Source organism: Porcisia hertigi, chromosome 36, assembly GCF_017918235.1.
Source record: "Porcisia hertigi strain C119 chromosome 36, whole genome shotgun sequence".
NCBI classification, from domain to species: domain Eukaryota; phylum Euglenozoa; class Kinetoplastea; order Trypanosomatida; family Trypanosomatidae; genus Porcisia; species Porcisia hertigi.
Genome location: NC_090595.1, coordinates 121,986 through 140,188, shown reverse-complemented (window position 1 = coordinate 140,188; position 18,203 = coordinate 121,986). Strand labels below are relative to the sequence as shown.

At 53.5% G+C, this 18,203-nt stretch overlaps 6 protein-coding genes across 6 annotated transcripts; all 6 read left to right on the top strand.

Annotated features, from left to right (window-relative positions):
• Window positions 1–478: 478 nt before the first annotated feature.
• Window positions 479–952, top strand: JKF63_00032 (uncharacterized protein; the record flags this gene model as incomplete). Its single annotated transcript, XM_067896086.1, has 1 exon — window positions 479–952. One exon carries the CDS (start codon window positions 479–481, stop codon window positions 950–952), a length of 474 nt encoding a protein of 157 aa, XP_067752243.1.
• A 589-nt stretch (window positions 953–1,541) lies between these two features.
• On the top strand, window positions 1,542–2,909 carry JKF63_00031 (uncharacterized protein; the record flags this gene model as incomplete). The annotated part of the gene is made up of 1 exon (XM_067896085.1): window positions 1,542–2,909. The coding sequence occupies one exon, from the start codon at window positions 1,542–1,544 to the stop codon at window positions 2,907–2,909; it is 1,368 nt and encodes a 455-aa protein (XP_067752242.1).
• A 1,307-nt stretch (window positions 2,910–4,216) lies between these two features.
• Window positions 4,217–4,996, top strand: JKF63_00030 (uncharacterized protein; the record flags this gene model as incomplete). Its single annotated transcript, XM_067896084.1, has 1 exon — window positions 4,217–4,996. One exon carries the CDS (start codon window positions 4,217–4,219, stop codon window positions 4,994–4,996), a length of 780 nt encoding a protein of 259 aa, XP_067752241.1.
• A 2,711-nt stretch (window positions 4,997–7,707) lies between these two features.
• JKF63_00029 (uncharacterized protein) lies at window positions 7,708–13,020 on the top strand (the record flags this gene model as incomplete). The annotated part of the gene is made up of 2 exons (XM_067896083.1): window positions 7,708–7,949; window positions 11,664–13,020. 2 exons carry the CDS (start codon window positions 7,708–7,710, stop codon window positions 13,018–13,020), a joined length of 1,599 nt encoding a protein of 532 aa, XP_067752240.1.
• A 2,333-nt stretch (window positions 13,021–15,353) lies between these two features.
• Window positions 15,354–15,974, top strand: JKF63_00028 (uncharacterized protein; the record flags this gene model as incomplete). Its single annotated transcript, XM_067896082.1, has 1 exon — window positions 15,354–15,974. The coding sequence occupies one exon, from the start codon at window positions 15,354–15,356 to the stop codon at window positions 15,972–15,974; it is 621 nt and encodes a 206-aa protein (XP_067752239.1).
• Window positions 15,975–17,245: 1,271 nt separating this feature from the next.
• Window positions 17,246–17,938, top strand: JKF63_00027 (uncharacterized protein; the record flags this gene model as incomplete). The annotated part of the gene is made up of 1 exon (XM_067896081.1): window positions 17,246–17,938. The coding sequence occupies one exon, from the start codon at window positions 17,246–17,248 to the stop codon at window positions 17,936–17,938; it is 693 nt and encodes a 230-aa protein (XP_067752238.1).
• Between the last annotated feature and the right edge of the window lie 265 nt (window positions 17,939–18,203).

Below are 18,203 nucleotides of genomic sequence, written 5' to 3'. Positions count from 1 at the left end.
GTGTACCGACCTCTGCAGAAGTGTGCTACTTTTATCTGGTCAGGGATGTCATGTCGCACCTCTTTTTTTTTTTTTTAGGGGTGTGCATTAATGCCAGCGCTCTTCTTCCGTTCTCTTTTTCACACGACTTGCTGCTCAACGATCCCGATTGTGCACGGGCGCATTCCTTCGCGTCTCATTCGACGTGGCATTTTTTTTCCCATGAGATCAGCTGTCCCCCTTTTCAGCCTAGACCACCCTTCCTGCACACAACTGAAAGCGGCGAGAAAACGAGTAGGCTGAAGGAATTTTTTGTTTCACTCACAACGCACACGCGGTATAGTCAACACATAAACATCTCGATTCGACTTGGACGGAGTACCGCCTGCACGGGAATTCGTCGCTGACCGCTTCCTTCATTTCGCCCTCCCCTCTGGCCTTCACGCAGTCGACTCGCCACTATTTTTGCACTTATCAAACTCTCGTGTAGATCAAAGCAATGGCAGACTACGACGGGGATCTGTCAAATGTAAACCCGGAGCTCTTGAAGCTGTGTGCTAGCGCGGAGGACTGGCGTGAGCAGCGACGCCGAGCCATGAAGGCAAAAATTTTCGGAACCGGCCCCATGGTGAGTCCTCTGTCTGAAGGAGAGGCATGCCTGACGACAGACAGGAGTGTTGGTCCTTCGCCGTCTCCTGAGTTGCAGATTTCTGCCGCTTCATGCCCGGCGCAACATGACCTTACCTCTCAGCAGACAGCAGAGTCGTACATCCTTCAGCAGATCCTGTCACACAAGCGCCGCCGTGACGAGGTGACCACTCAGCCGGCAAGCGCGTCTGCCAGTGCATCTCAGCCCCATCATCAACCACCTATGACCCAGCAGCAGCAGCAGCAGCCGCAGATCACCACTCCTTTGCAGTGTCAGGGGCTGTCTTTAAAAGAGAAGCTTCTGCGCAGGTACAGGAGGGACTGATCCTGGACTAAATATGTGAGGCTCTACACACAGCATTACGTGGGAGCTTCTGTGGTTGAGTGTTTCTTTTTTTTTTTCTCTTGGCTATGTATGGCAACGGCTGTGGCCTGAACTCCACAAGAACGCGGGAAGGGGGAACCCATGTCAAAGCACACCCGTCCCGGTTTCCCATTTGGTTGCACGGCGGCACATTTTTTTAAATCCATCAAGGATTATCCTGTTGCACATCGTCACACGGGAATGGTTTGCAGGCACTGGTGCGGATATTATGTTGGCCCGGCGAGGCAATCGGATGCACACTTCTCCTCGCAATTTAAGGGAGCGTCATGGGTTTTCGTTGACTTCTATATCGTGCTTTGCCTCCCTCTACCTCCCTTGGAACATCTTTTAGCATCTGTAGTTTCGCGCTCACACCACAATTGCGCTGCTTCGAGGCTATTCTTGAGCGCGCACGCACTTTGAGGTGCGATTCCAGAGCCGCATTCGCAGCAGGGCCCCTGCGAAGGTTCTCCCCTTCCCTTCCCCCGTCACCCATTCGAACACGCACACATTAAGAGGGTTTGTGACTCTCCCCCAACAGAAGATCGTCATGGGGCAATCCTGCGGTGCCGCTACGAGTGGCCGTGGTCTCACAGCGTTGCAGGTCGCTGCAGCATTGAGGGTGGCAGCAGCAGCGCACCTGAAGAAAACTGAGGCGGCTGCGTCGTTCTCGCAGGCGATGCGCGGCACGCGTGAAGTAGCCGAGGACTTGAAGGCAGTGTCGTTAAAGGGCTGCAGCGGTGTGCAACAGTTCACTGTTCTATCTTCAGATAGCAAGGGAAAGCAAGTGGAAGTGAACGTCACAGAGTACGCCCCAGATGTGTTCTACTCTATTCGCCATTTAGAAGGCGTGGAAGACTCGCTCTTCGCGGACGAGTGGCTGCTTCCCGAGGACCGCCTTTCTATGGAAGTCGGCGAGGGTCGCTCTTGTGCGCACTTCCTTAGGTCAAAGAGCATGATATTCATGTGCAAGACAATTGCGGAGGAAGAGGTCCACGTTCTGCTTCATATTTTGCGTGCGTACTCGCAACACATTGCCACCTACCCCAGTAGTTTTCTCATGCGCTATTACATGTTGCTGAAGGTTTCAGTAGGGGAAGAGAGGGGGTACATCCTATGCTTCAACAATGTTTTCGGTGCCGCCTCGGTACTGCATGAAAGATGGGACATCAAGGGCCGCTTCCCGAAACGCGGCAAGACTTTCTACAGCGAACGCCTTATTCGCCCCGCCAACGAGCCCGGCTCTCATCTTACTGAATCCCCAAGCAATTGCGAGGGGTATATGTCCCCAGGTACGGATAGACTGCAGCATGGTCGGGGCAGAGAAGATACGCTCGCCGTGAATGGCGCCGAGGACGCCCGGAGACTGCCCACGTTGCACGATAAAGACCTGACGCGAGTCTTTTGGCTGCCGTCCAGCAAACGCAAAGAGCTCATTGATCGGTTGCTCAATGACTATGACTTCTTGATGAAATCGGGTCTGATGGACTACTCTCTTCTTATCGGCGTCACCTACCAAGAGAATAGAGCGTCACAACCAGGAAGCTGGGACATGATTGAGAAGAAGACGATCTCAGCCCCGTTCGGTGTCGCGTCTACACTGAAGTCTGCCGAGATGCAGTCCGCCTCTCTTGCGAAGGCAGGCAACCCGCTCGAGAATAAGGCGAAACCGTTCATGAAGCCGCCAGAGCTCGCAAACATCGTTTACAGCTTTCACAACCAGGAGGTCTACTACATCGGCATCATCGACACCCTCACCGCGTACACACTAAAGAAAAGGACTGCCAACTTCTTCAAGTCGTTTTTGTGGAAACAAAAGTCGCTCTCCACTATCCCACCTGGCCGCTATGCACGTCGCATCACATCATTCACCCAGATAATGTTCCCGGACATTGGCAAGGAGTCGAGCGGTGCATAGCCGTTCGGTGTCTTTTTACAAAGATTATTGGAGCGACAGCAGAAACTTTTCCGGAAGCAGCGATTGTGAGAGAGGACGGTGAGGTGGCTGGTTCTGCCAGACGCCGCTACCCGAGTCAGTCATTTTTCTCTTAGTGTCATTGTTGGCCTCTTGTCTCGACCGTGTGCCATTGGATGAGCGGTTGTACGCCCCCCTCTCCGCCTTCTCCAGAAGCCCTCGATCCCCCCCTTTCCGATTAGCTTTTTTGTTACCGCTTTCCTCACGTCTTATTTCTTATTCCGTCTGTGCGCTGGAAGGGGAAGGGGTGGTGGTGGTGGTGGTGGTGGGATGGGGATTGGGATTCGTTCATCACAAATCTCCTCTCATTTCCGTTGCTCCCCTTACCGTCTCTCCACTCCTTCCGAGACTTCAGATGGAACCCCCCCCCCTGTGTCACCGACATACACAGAAACACATCGTTGTGGTCCTCTCTCGTCCCCTCCCTCCCTCCCTCCCTCCTCTATCTACTGGAGTGTTCTAAGGATTCCTGCTGCTGCCTCGTGTGGGCGGATTGCTTTTATTGGGATCGGGGCTCGTTTTTGCTCCCTGATTGGCGCTCGTGGCACAAGAGAGACAGTGTTTCTATGCGTTTCCCATGTATACTCCCTTTGGTGTCGTGTTGAGGCAGCATCTGTCCTGAAGACTCACCCTGACCTTTTCTCATGTGCATGCGTTCAACGGGTATGCTGGTGTGTTTTACTCATGACCGCACCGGCTACTCTCCCTCGCGTATTGCTGCCATTACCTTCCCACGACACGTCGTCGCTCGTCTTCCTTCCTTCATTCCACGCTCTGTCCCCGACAACTCGTCTGCTGTCGCTCGCCGCTCTTCTCACTTTTCATCTTCCCTCTTGCAGGGCATCTCGGTCCCATGTTTTTCACTCTTTTCTTTCTCCTTGTCCATTTCCTTCTCTACGTCTGCACCACACCTGGCGTTGTGGTCATACAATTGCGGGGTTTGCGTCTCGTCGTCGTGGTGCTCTTTTTTTTTTGTCTCGCGCTCCTCGCGCGGCTTTATCGCGTAGATCGTTTGGTCGACTAAGCTTAGCTACACATAAGCACTCCACACCGCCCAGAAGCGAGGATACGCGGCTGCTACATATACGGGTTGTACACACACACACACACACACACACACACGTTGACACTGTGCTGCTCGCTGATTTCTCCTCCTCCTCTCTTTTTTTTTACACTAGTCGCTATTGTTCATAGTTTCTCTTGTCTTTTTTTTCCGCGCCGCCGACTCTACACACACACACACACACACAATGACAGCGGAACAGAACATTCTTTTGGACCCCAGCATCCGGGACTGGGTGCTATTGCCGTTGCTTGTGATCGTCCTGATGATGAGTGTCCTGCGCCACTACGTCACCATCCTTATGTCATCCCCTGCCAAGCCAAACATGGTCCGCATCTGCAACACAAACATACAAAATTACGGTCGTCTACTTCTCAGCAGCGGGGCGGTGTTGTCTCCGGAGTCTTTCAAGCGCCGTGCGGAGCGCATGCTGAGCGGCATGCTACAGAAGGAGGTAGACCCGGTGAACCCAATGGAGATGATGAACGATCCGAATATAATGATGGGGATGGTCAAGAACCAGTTCATGATGATGGTGCCAAACATTGGTATGATGATGCTTGTCTCTTACTTCTTCTCGGGTTTTGTGGTTGCCAAATTCCCGTTTCCCCTGTCACCGCGCTTTCGTGAGATGATGCAGCGCGGGCTCGACATCGACGTGCTGAACTGTAACTATGTCACCTCGCTCAGCCTGTACTTCCTCATGATGTCGGGCAACCAAGGCCTGCTGCAGCTGCTGCTGGGTGAAAATATTCAGTCGGAGGATCAGAGCATGATGATACAGCAGCAGATGGCGCAAACGTCAGCGCAACCGGTCGACTTCGCCAAGGTGTTCAAGCAGATCGCTGATGAGTTGGAGTTCGCGAAGGATCGTCACCGATGGGCCTACAGAAACGCGCCAGACATCCTGCTGAAGAAGTGGCGCACGCAGAAGCGCGTGAAGGGAACAGCGGCGAGACGCAGGTAGGTGATTCAGCGGTTGTGGATATAGGGAGAGATGAGGGCCGACTGACTCCTGTTTTTCTCTGTCTTTTCACTTCTCCCCTTCCCCGTCTCGCATCCGTGCTCATTACTTGAGTGGTACGTAAAGGGGAGGGGAGGAAAAGGATTATGCTTGGCGTGCATGGCTCTCCCCCTTTCCCCCGAGGCAATAGGATGAATGAGAGAGTTTGTGTTTTCTTTTCCAAATTCACTCTCTCCCCTTCTGTATATGTGTGTGTGTGTACTGCAGCTGTTGTCGTTGCGTGTATGTGTATCTCATGGGTTCTAGTTCTGGTGCGGGGGCTGTTGGGGGGAGGGGGCCCTTCGATTGCATTGGCCTCTTCTCACCCACCTCTGTCCCTGTATAGGTGACGTTGATGGTATGTTTGAATTGGCCTGTTTTGTTTTCTTTCCCGGGAGGGGAAAGAACGGGAGGAAAGAGTGCGATATTCGGAATCCGAATAAGTGGTGCTTGTTGTGCTCATTGGTCGATCCCCCCCTTCCTCTTCCCCCCTGTCACACCTGGTTGCAATGACACCCAGTCGTACTCGACACAGTTTTACGTACGAACCCTCGATTATTCATGTTGGTGCTGTTTTTCCTCTACGTGTTTCTCTTTTTTTCCCGGGGCGGGGTGGGAGAGGGGGAGGGGGGGGAGGCATGCCTCATACGTCTTTCGGTTAAACGATCTGAAGCGTGCCGACGCTGCGTTCACATGATCCCTCTACAAGAAATATAAGAGGACACATCCATGTTTGGGGTGGGGGGAGGGCTCAGCTCATCATGACGCGCGTAAGCCGCTTTGTCATGCCGCAACACTGCGTGCTATCTTCCCTCCCTCCCCCTGCCGGTACGAGAATATGTACTCATCAGCACTGACGCACATGTGTGGCGTTGATGTGGATTGCGATGTGTGGGGATCCAGGGCGACTTTCTAACTATGAGGATAACTGGTTTGAGTTGTGTGGGGGATATTCATGTGACTGTGCAGAACTACTGCCTCTCGCGCCCATCTTCATACTATCGCTTCCCTTGTGGCCCCTTTTTTTAAATGTTTCACTGCTCCAGGAAGATTCTTCAACCGCCCGCGAGTTGCAGTCATGCGTTTTTGTGACTTGACGGTCTCGAGACACACTGAAAGAAAATTTGTCTGTACGCGATTTCGAACACCCGTGGACATGCGCGCCCCGCGGTTTGTCCACCGTCTACTTGGACTCCTTCTGAGTTGGCTCCCCCTTTTTCTTTCTCCTCAATTGCTCCTTCGCTTTGTGTTACGCCCCTGCTCGTAACACCGCAGATTATACACATACATATAAGTACATATATTTATATATATTTATATATAGATATATAGATATATACATTTTCTTTTGTAGCTTATCGATATCATCACTTCCACCCAGCCTTCTCATCTTTCCGACTTGGTGTGTTTCCCATCCACAAATGTCGAACCCGCACTCTGCGTCAGCACGGACCCTTTCGCAGGTGTCGATGAAGCCGAATCCCCCCAGACCGAGGGCCCCAGCGACAGGAGCGCGTCGTTCAAGTTCCAGATACAGCATACCTCAGAGTAGTCCACCGCGACAGGTTTTGTTCAGCGCAGCGCGGCGCACCCCGAAGGGTGTCTTCACCGCTCCCGCCTCTGTCCCGTGGCCTTGCAGTCTTCGCAGCCCTTGCCTTATCTCAGCGAGCATTTCGTGGGGTCAGCACCACCGACTAAGCAAGACACGTGGGGGTTCTTTGCAACAAGTGGATTCCCGAAAAGGCTTTCGCGAAGACGCCGAGAACCCACTCGCGGTGGGCCGTGCTTCGCTCGTGAATGACCATCCCCGTGTGGACATCGAAGGGGATTCGAATCTGCTAAAGGATGGCTCTCATAATAAGTTGTCAAACACTACATGTCACAGATGGAATCCCAAGGGGCCACAGCAGCCTCAGAATGTGCAGGACTTCATCCTCAACGTTCAGCTGGACACGACCGCCATCGAGGATGAACAGGGGGGATCACCCGGCTCACCGTGCGCTGATAGTTTGGGCTCTTCAAGCCCACCGTTTCTCACATGTGCGGCGCTTGATACGCTGCGGCGTCTCTTTATCCCTATCTGGAGGCGCTATCGCTTTCACAAGCTGATTGGGTGGGCGAGGGTCATTGTTGCCAAGTACGTGGTTCCCAAGGTCCACCGGCGGCGGCAGCATCGCCACAACCGCATCGCTCAAGTCACACGCATTCTACAGAGTACAAACACGAAACTGCGCTGCGCTGCACTTGTATTAGAGGCGCGAGTGGTGTGCATCCAGCGCGCTTATCGGCGTCACCGTGCGTGTGTTCATGCCGTGGTGGAGCTCAACTACCGAAAGCTGCGTAGTCGTGTTGAAGAGAAATATTGGGATACTGTCGTTGCGCAGCGAGAGTCTGAGTTTCTCATGCAAAGACACCCTGTTGGCGCCGTAGCCAACACTGAGGAAGAAGTGGCTGAGACGGGTGTCGATGTGCAGACACACCCTGGCGAGATTCAGCGTCGCGCTGATTTTGGCTTTCCCGCCGCCAACACGAGCCCCGCCTCCGTAGTCCAGAGCTACGAGCTGGACGTCTGCAACTTCTTGATGGCTGGCCGACTACCTGAGTCACTTATTCGCTTTGAGATGGCCTCTGCCGTCTTTGCGCTTCTGCGGCGCTCTGCAGCGCGAGCGCGCTTTATGGACGATTTTTCGAAGACACGGGCTCGGTGCGAAGACACGGAGGGCTTATTAGAGTCCAGCGACATCACACCCATACAGGCATCTCCTGTGCGAAACAAAGGAAAGAGTCGTGCGCAGCTGCCGCACTTCTTGTCCGACAGCGTGTACGTCACTATCATGAACAACACTTGTTACCTGACCAGCCTTATGCGCGGTGACCAGATGCTGCGAGCCCATTTGGCCCGACGTGAACAGAATTTAGAACCCTATTAAATGGGGTAGCCTTTTTTTTTCAATGGTTGAAAAAAAGGGGATAACGTCCCCTCGCCTCCGCCCCCCTCCTCCCCCCCTCCGTTATCGACCCCCCCTTTTTTTTTCAACTCGCTGAGTGTGTACCATTCGAAACGGGCAACGGCTTAAAACTATGTCGCGTCTAGGAAACACCCTCTTCTACTCGCGTATGGGCCTTGCTGTTTCTTGTCTTGCACGTATGTGACGCCGCAGGCAAGCAAACTCTTCCTCTGCTCGTGGGTGTTTCTCATCCTTTTTTTTTTCTCGCTCGTCCTTGGTGGCGTGCCGCTCGAAAACTGTACAAGTCTTTGTTTCAGGGGGAGGGAGGGAGGGATGGGGAAGTCCGTATCTGGGGAGGGGGGGGGAGAAGAAAAGGGAGGGGAGGTGGGAGGTAAAGTATGAGAGAATCATATTGTTGTTCTGAGGGATGTGAGAGGCGTTCCTTAGTAACGGATGTGGGGGTGCTGACATAGCCACCAGTGTGTTTTGAAAGGCGAATGCTTTTCTGCTTCTGCTAAGCGTCCTATTTTATTTTCGCGTAATCCCCCCCGCTTACGTGCGTATCGGTTACCACCCATATCGTGCAACAACCAAAAGAAAAACGATTTGCGGTGTCTCTGAATCCACCACACACTCGCGCTTCAAAGCCCAAGAGGAATGGTTCTCTTGTGCAGCATACTTTCTCCTCATTTATTGGAATGCCTGCATCTGTTTGTATAGGTACTTGTTAGTAACAATGCACCTGTTCACGGTCGTGCGTGCGTGCGTGCCTCTGCATGGTTGTTGTCGGCTCGTGCATTTTTTTTCTTTGTTATCTTAATTGTTATGATGTGATTGGGTCTTTTTTTTTTGAAATACGTGTTTCCCCTTCAGAAAAGCGCATTTTTTTTTGGGGCACCTGCTCAGCTTCCCCCGATTCCCTCCTTTTCTTGGGCTTTTGTTTGTTTTGCGAGTACTGCTTCCCGTCCACGCAAGCACTTCGACGCATATGCACTGCTCTGCTTTTCCATCGCGCCATGTCTTTTTTTCTCTACTGTCTCTTTCTTCGCGTTCCCAAGCGCCTCCACTGTGCCGCTGCTCTCCTTTCGTGCTCCTCCGTGTCATTAATGGAAACCACAGCAGATGAGGCAGAAACCACGACGCCCCTTCCTCAAAAATATGATGTCTTTTTATGTGTGCAGTGTTTCCGCGCACACCCGCTCTAGACAAGAGCCAACAAAAGAGCGCGTTTATTACATTAGCCCTAGGCTCCTGTGACGTCAACAGGTGTGTGTGTGTGTGTGTGTGTGTGCACCGGTGAAAAAAAGAAACAAATTCAAGTTTGTTTTTATCGTTCCCCCCGGATTGTTGTTGAGACCTCAAACAGTCTCAGACAGGGTGAAACGCAGCCTCTCTCTTCCCTACACCCCCACCTCTAGTTGCCTTTACTTTTCCACTCTTCGTTTTTGATGCGATGAGTTTTTCGGTTTGCTTTTAAAGCGCCGTAGTCTTCAGGGAGGAGGGGGGGGGAGGAGGGGAGGGGGCTCATGTCATTGAAGCGCGCGTAAATGAAAAGTGCAACACGAAAAAAGGGAGGAGGCAGAGTAGGAGGGCGCATGAGAATGCGAGACTTGTGTGACCCAGGGATGCGCTTGAGCTGTGGCTCCAGCATTCAGGCCGTCTCCCTCTGAGACATTCGCTCGAAGCCCATGCAATATATATGCACATATTGGCAGTGGCTAACGTCTACGTTCAACAGGCAAATACACCTGGACTGCCCCGATACGTTTTGTTGTGTAATCAGCTGTTTTGCTGTGATTTCCCCTTCTCTCTTCCCCCTTTATATTCTTTCCCTCATTCTTTTTCTGCTGGGGTGATGTGACAGCTCTCGCTCATCCCACAACGAGAACCCTAGTAGTGCGCTTCACACGTGTGTATATTCGGCCGTCATCTCTCTACAGTGAAAAACAAACAAACACACACACACACAGCCCCAAGCATGCATCTTCAAGTGTACATGGTCGACGGCAAGCGTGTCTACACGCTGAAGAAGGTGGACCCGGAAGGCAAGCCGACTCTGAGCGCCCACCCCGCCCGCTTCAGCCCAGATGACAAGTTTAGCCGTCACCGTGTCACCATTAAGCGCCGGTTCAAGGTGCTGCCGTCTGAGCGCCGCCTGCAGTCACTGTAAACGAAGAGAGTCGTCGTGAGCAATGCGATATTTTCTCTGTCGTTGGTCGTTTTCGCACACCAGAAGGTGCACCGGCGAGAAGAAATCTCGCAACGCCCGGCAACGCTGTTTTACACCCCTTTTTTTTTGCCTCAATCTCTGGGTAGTGTGGTGTACGTGCGCGTGTTGCACAATGCATGCTGTGTGTGTGTGTCTCTCTTTCTCTGCGCCTGTCTGTCTGGATGTTTTTGTCTCTTTGGCTATAACAATCGTTAACAACGTAACCCGCCCTCCGAAGGGAACGGAGAGGAAACGACATCCCAACAACAAATATAAAAACAAAAAGGGAGGGGAGGGGCGGGGGAGGCACGTGGCGCGTTAGGCTTTAATGCACCACGTTTATTCGATCCTTGTTGGTATATATATATATATATATATTTATAAATTTATATATAGTGTGTGTGCCCGTTCCTCTGTCTGCGCCTTTAGGCCATGCCCACTGACATCGCAGGACGTATTTCAGGGAGGTCGCTGAGAATGTTTGCGCTTGTTGCGAAGAAGAGTTATTCTGCACCGTTCAAGAGGGACGAGAATGATGCGCCGCACTTTCGGTACCCCCCTTCCCCCCGTTCACGTCATTCCTCGACACTGCCTCTCCTCGAGGGACGCTTCGCTATCGTTTTTTTTTTCTTCCGCTTCCCCTTTCTTTCCACTCTTCATCAGCCAGGAACGGGTACCCCAACGCGGCCGTTGTCAGTCAACATCCTCTCTTCCCTCCCTCTTTTCCTTCCTCCTCCCTCCCCCTCCCCCCCCCCAAAATCGTCTGTTTGTCTTTGATGCACCTCTCAGTATTTAGCGCCTTGCGGAGAGGCACCCGCGCTTTCGACTGCGGTGTGGCCGCTTTCCTTTATTTTCTACGCTCTCAGCTACGCAGTGCGACATACTCCCCCCCTTCGCGAGGCCGTGTAGAAGTTCCCCACCTCTCCGTGTCGTCCTTTAACAGCTTCCTTGTATCTTTTTTTGGTCTTCACACCGTCACACCTTGACATACACACACATACCCTCTCGCAAACACATCCAGAGAGAGAGAGAGGGATATACAGATATTTTGAGAACACGCGAGCGCTCTGATACACTTTCACATAGACACCTACATTCATAGACACCACTGAACCGGTGCGCTTCTCGTGTCGGCAATTTTTCTTCAACCGTATAATTCATCCGCTCACGGCGCCTCCTCATCCTCTTCATTTCTCACTTCTTTTCCCCCTTGTCTATTTGGGGGGGGGGGGGAGGCGCGAACTCTGAGCAGCGTTGTCTAAGACGAGCTTCAGGCGTCCGCATCTCCCTAGGTAAAACCGTGACCGCTTGAGTTCATAAACTACACATACACACGCACACACACATATATATATATATACGCGCTTACGTGGGTCTTTGGCTCACGAGCAAACCGAATGCCTTTCACGCTCAATGTATGGCGCTCCGTGCCCCTGGCTCGTCATACAGCTGTCCTCGGTAGCGGTCTTCTTAGACCTAACCGCGTACTTCGGCAGAAGCGCTTTACCTATTCCCCCTTTAGACCGCCGCCGACGTGGAACGCGCTGCAGAAGGTGGAGGTTGGGCATTGCAAAACAGACACGGGCGAGCCTACACTTGATGGCACACTGGATTTGGTCGGGTACCAGCTGTCTCGCGACGGCTTGCTGCCTCAAACGAACATCTCGGGTCGCACGCTGCCGGCTCCTGACACCAGTGCCATCTCTCCGGCGACTCGCCGTAAGCTGGAGCGAGAGAGAGACGCGGCTGTGGCGCACATAAAGAAGCACGGTGTGCGGTTGCGGCGCAGTATTAAGGAAACAGCTGTGACGATTGGATGTGATGAGGCTGGCAGAGGCCCGCTAGCCGGACCCGTAGTCGGCGCTGCTGTCTCTCGCATTCCGGTCTCCAGCTTCAACAACGAGTTCGATCAGCTCTACGAGACACCTGAGCAGTTTCAGATCTTCGACAGCAAGTCCGTTTCGGAGCGGCAGCGCGATCTCGTTTTTGCCATGATCACTGGGCACGTTGACTTCTTCGACATCGCCAGCTGCAAGAAGTTTGTTGTGCACCACTGCGCTGGTGATGAGGCGACAATGTCGCCGCTGAGCAGCAAAAGGTTCGAATCCCACGTGAAGCTGTCAAAGCTGCCCTTCAAGAAGCTACTTTCCATGCAAACACCTTACCTAATCACCTATCATGGGTATAACAGCGCAGGCAACTATGTGTACTTCTGGTCTATCGGCATCGCCAACCACACGTACATTGATGAGAACAACATCTACAACGCCTCGATGAACACCATGCACCGCTCTGCTCAATCCATTTGGCACATGCTGAATGACGCGCGCTTCTCACATGAGGTAGCGCCGCGGCCGCGTTCCTCCAGCATCGCGCAATACCTCTTTAGCCGTTTTTGTATCGCTGCCAACCACGACAACGAAAAGCGCTACCAGGTGCCGCATAGCGTGGATCTTGTGAAAGGGGCCAAGGAGTACTTCGACTTTGAACCGATCCAGCCCCCGCTAGTCCTCATCGACGGCCATGCCGTGCCGGGTCCGAGCTACGACTACTTCACTAACGTCAGCATAGGCGGGAACGTGCAGCCTATCATCGAAGGCGATAAGCGGAGCCTCTCCATCGCCGCCGCATCGTGCCTCGCCAAAGTCACCCGTGACGAACTCATGAATTACATTGACGCCCTTTACTCGGGGTACGGCTTCGCGGAGAACAAAGGGTATCCGGTGGAGCAGCACATGAAATACGTCGCCAAAAATGGACTTAGTCCGATACACCGCAAGACCTATCGGCCGTGCCGCGCGGTGCTGGAAAAGGCTCACCAAAAAAAGTGAAGGCCATACGGCAAAGTGGAGCGGGCAGAGAGCTCTTGAGGACATGCCGAGACACATACGGTTTCTCAACGCCCGGGCTCACCTCGTTCGTGGTGTGGGTGTTTGGTGGTAGGGTTGAGAAGGGAAGAAGAGCAAAATGCTCTGTGAATGCCGATCGCTTGCTGTCGTCATATATATATATATATATGTTGTTCCCCCCTATACGCGCACGCACGCCGGGTAGTCGTTAGGACATCAACGGGTTGAAGCGGGTAGTGTCATGCGTGTATTCATCTGCTCCGATGAAGTGCGGTGGCGTGCGCTACCTGTCCTTCGGAGGCGTCGACCAGCTATCTCTACACGTGTGGCGCATACACTTGCACATCACTCACCCTTTACCTTCACGAAAGTAGTGCTGCTCTTGTTTCCTCCCGCACTGTCTTTTCTTCTTGTGGTGACTACGCGTGATCTCACCTTTCTTTAATGTGACTCTTGCAAATCAGCGCCCCCCCCTCCCCCTCCCCCTCCCCTCCTCCCCTCCCCCCCTCGCTCCAGAAGTAGCGTTTTGCCCAGCGGAGACGGATCTTGGGCAGTGTGGGCGGTACCGTAATCGGTTTGTACGCACACGGCGCTTCTGGATATGTAGCGCGAGGCGTGATATAGGCGAACCAGCAAATGGGAAGCGTCCTCCCCTTCCTCTTCATGACTGGCCATCCAGGCCACCACGCTGAGAAAGAGCGAACGCTGATGGTATTCTACGAGTACTCCTTATAGAAAAAATCTTGCTCGTTTCGCCGTTGTAGATCCTCGCCTAGGGAAGCTGTAGGCTCGCCAGGTTGCCTTGAAACAGCACCTGACTGACGACCAGTAGTGCTTTGCGACGTTCACCCAGGGCACCCGGGTGCGAGACGCGGCCCTTGAGCATATACTTTGCCCCCCCCCCCCCCTCACACACACACACACCACACACACAGGCGTCACGCATCTCTGCAGGTGCGAATGGCAGAGCAGCTGCGTCACCGATATGGGATGCCAGCAGAGACAGCTTAGCAGCACCGATAAGAGGTGAGGGAGGGGGTAATGCGTTGATTAATGAGAAGACATACTGGCGGCAGCACCGGATGGCTCATCGAGTCGCTCTGGAGTCTATTTGGTATCCATGAGGGGTGCAGATACAACGCCAGGCTGCTTCGGCGTCAGCGGCCACGACGAATGCGCTCAATTTAGCCCCGCTTGCGCCTCTCAGTGTAACTCGTGCACCAGCGGCGGTTCGTTGCGTGGTTACTGCGTTACCCTTGCGGGAGACTCGACAGACAAGTCTCCAGGTAGTGAGCACAATCGACGGGGGACGACCCATACGCTGCTCCACATCGCCTGTACAGTTGAGCAGCTTTCTAGGGCGGTGGCATTTTGTTTGCTGCACTTTTGGTGCATTCCTGAACATCTACAAGGGTTGTGGCCTCACGCCGCTTGGGCTCGTCTGCCTCCATGGGCAGGATATCCCCAACGCTTTCGAGGCTGTATTTTTTTCTTTTTGTGGTTGATGTGCCCGTTGTGATAAGGAGACCGATTTTGTGGGGGTATGGTGGCGCACTTTCTTGCATGCCACGACCTGTTTCTGTCAAGTTTTGAGTATGTGGCGGATTGCAGGGATTATTGCCTTTGAAGGTCGTTTGTCGCTGGTAGCTGCTGAACTCCCCCAGGACGTGACAGGGAGCTCTGTAAGCGTTGAGGCGCAGTCGGTGCGGGCCCTGCACGTTGCGCTCATTTCTCTTTTTTTTTGGTGAGGTTTTGTGCGCTGGAGGTGTGAACAGCTGGTCCGCTTCCAGCAGCCCCCCTTCCCGTTCGGGTTTTCTTGTAGTCTCTGTAGGACTGATCGACAGGAGCAACAACAACAATCGAATACCGCATTGTGACCATCTCTTCAGCATTGCCCTTCCCCAACACTTCGTCGGTGCTTACCTGCGAGCCCATCCGTGATGGTCCAGCAACGGCAGTCAAGAAAAGACGAGTATACAACAAAGATGGCCTAACGAAATTCAACAGATGGCCTCCCCCCTGCCCTCCCCTACACACACACACACACATACCCATACCGCTCCTCCTCCCTCAATTCCTTTGCGTTCTTATTTTTTATTTGGTCAGCCGTTTGGCACGCCAAAAAGTTCTCTTCTTCATACTCGCTTCACATCTCTCTAGCAGATATTGTGTGTGTTTGGACCTCTGCACGCTTTTGCCTCAGCGTTTTCCTTCTTGAGTCTTGACACTTTGCTGGTACACACTTGACTGTGTTCATTCTCTTGATTAGTACGGACACACACACACACACACACACACACACACACACACGAAAAATGGCGGAGACCGCAATTGCGTTCCGTTGCAATGATTATGTCATGGTCGCTGCAGCTGGTCTCAATGCTTTCTACTACATTAAAATAACGGACGAGGAGGACAAAATTACGCAACTCGACACGCATCAGATGGTGGCGTGCATCGGCGAAAACGGCCCTCGCGTGAACTTCACAGAGTACATCAAGTGTAACCTCCGCCTCAACCGCATGCGTCAGCACGGTCGTCACAGCAGCTGTCAATCAACGGCAAACTTTATGCGCAGCTCACTCGCCAATGCGATCCGGAGCCGCAACGGCGCCTACCAGGTCAACTGCCTTTTTGCTGGCTACAATGTTCCGGCCTCTGCGGACGACGATGGCGCGACGGGGCCTCAGCTGTTTTACCTTGACTACCTCGGCACCATGCAGGCTGTGCCGTTCGGTTGCCACGGCTACGGTTCTGCTTTCGTGACTGCTCTGCTAGATCGCCTGTGGCGTCCTGACCTGAGCCAACAGGAGGGCCTGGAGCTTATGCAGAAGTGCTGCGATGAGGTGAAGCGGCGCGTCGTCATCAGCAACTCACACTTCTTCGTGAAGGCGGTGACGAAGGACGGAGTAGAAGTGATCTCGTCAGTGCACTAAGAAACTTCTGCGGCAAAGGAAAACTTAGTGCTCGACACGTACAGAGAATGATGGTCTCTGTGGCGCGATAGACAGGAGGCTGGTGGCTTGGCGTGTTGTATCGTTGAGGGAGGAGCGCTGATTACATGAGGTCCAGATAACAACTTGGAATGTCACTCGTGCTGTGGGCGCCACTGGCCTCTCTCTTTCTTTGTCATTTTTATGTATCGGTGCCCGTTCCCGTGTTGCTCCTTATTCATCCGTCTCTCGTTTGTTTCCTCGATGCGCGTTTGTAGCCTATACGATAGCGTGAGGACGCAGGAGCGGCACAATTGCTGAGGGGGAAGAGGGAGTGTGGGGGGGGGGGGAGGGGAGATGAGGCACAGGGTGATGTGCCCCAATGCACTACGTCTTTCTTTTCCGTCTGTGCATCAACCCCTTGCGTGTGTATTTTTCCTCATTTCGGTTCTCGGTTCTCTACCCAATTTGTATTCGAGATTTACGTTTGGCGCTCTTGATGGTCCAGCAAAAAAACAAACTGATAGGCGATGTGAACCGTCAACAGCGGCTCGGGGTGGGGTGGGGGGGGATGCTGCTCTTCCTGGTGCGCGTGTGTGCACATACCACGTGAGGCACCTCTCGAAGTCAGGGGGAGGCGCCATTTTCGTGTTTTTGCACGGTGCGCTATCTGAAGAGTATCTCACCATATTCAGGCGATGTGGTGGTGGTGAGGATGTACCGTCCTTCCCCCCGCCGCCGCCGCCGGTTATCTTCACGTGACGGACTATTTCACCTACGTTTGGTAGGCAGGCTAAAAGAAGCTCCACGCATGGGAGGCTGGGTGGGTGACCCGGGCACGCGCTTCTATCTCTGTAGGTGTTTCTAAGGAGGCCGAGGTGGGGCCCGCGCAACTCCTGTAGGAGCGCCTCAATACTCATGTTTTCGTAGCACTCCCTTCTCTGTGGAGGAAACTCCTTGGTGCCTGAAGTTGAAGCACTGGTCTCCTATGCCCCCCCCTCCCCCTCCATGTTTCCTATGCCTGTCTTCCTCTTTCGTCTTGTGGTTGTATCTGTAGATAGCCGTGGTATCTGCGCTGAGGGCTTTTGTACTGTACTTGGCATTCCGGTTCACGCACGCATCATCTGCTTGTCACCAAATACGTTCGCGTGCGACAGCGTTGGCGCTCTTTCATCCAGCGCCCTTAGCTGACCCGTCGTGAGAGGAGGGGAAACAGCAAAAGTGGATTTCGCGTTCTCTGCAGGTACGCCCGATCCCTCAGGCGTACCGTGCCCATGTCCTCCGAGCACTGGAGTTTTTTTGAGCTGCCACCGTTTTTCACAGGACAGCACTCGGCGGCTACTTTGAACCGGCAGTCCACGCTGTGGTCCAACCTCCTCCTCGATCACGCCATTTACCACGCCCAGCAGACTTCTGGCGGCGGCACCAACGCCATTTTTCGTTTCTACACCACCCACAGCGACATCTTCTACAATCCTGCCATCAACAAGCGCCTCGGCCTAGAGGCTGCTCACACGATGCTGCAGTCGCTTGTGGCACGCCACCCGAACCACGCCGTCGTGGTCTCAGACGGCGGCCCCAGTGACTTCTCTGTGTTCGTGTGCACTGCGGAGGACGGGCTGAAGGGTGCCGAGGAGAGGTTGCTGCGCTTTATTCTTGACCACGGTGAGGTGCAGACGACGGCGATGCTCTCGAAAAAAGGTACGGTCATGACTTTTGACGAACTCGCTTGTGGAACAGCCCTCAGTTACGGGCAGGCTCGTCCCACGTATCTCGCTCGACTCTCCGCAGCTGCTGTCCCGGTTTCTGATGTCGGCCGTCTATCCGAGGAGCAGGCGATCCGGACGTACTTGCACGCTCTAGAGCATCGCCCTGTGTCGGCGATGCGCCCCTTCAAGGTGACCCTATTCAATCTCGATGGATCAACAACACAGCCTTACCAAGGCGTCAAGTTTGGTGGTGAGTGAGGGGCGATGGAGGGGAGGGGGGGCACAGGAATGCGACTTGACCCGGGGAGGCATGCGTGGGAGTGCGTGGAGCGGGTCTCGGTCGTTGCTCACACTGCCCAATCCCGGCTCAGCATCGGTTGTTGTAGTTTTCCCCTTGGTTTTGTTGCGTCTTGAGGTGTTGTTGGGCATGAAGAGAGGTTCACTGTGCAGCAGCGAAAACAAAAATACACACGTGCGCGCACACATATCCGTACACATTCAAAGAGACGCTCAAGAACGATGC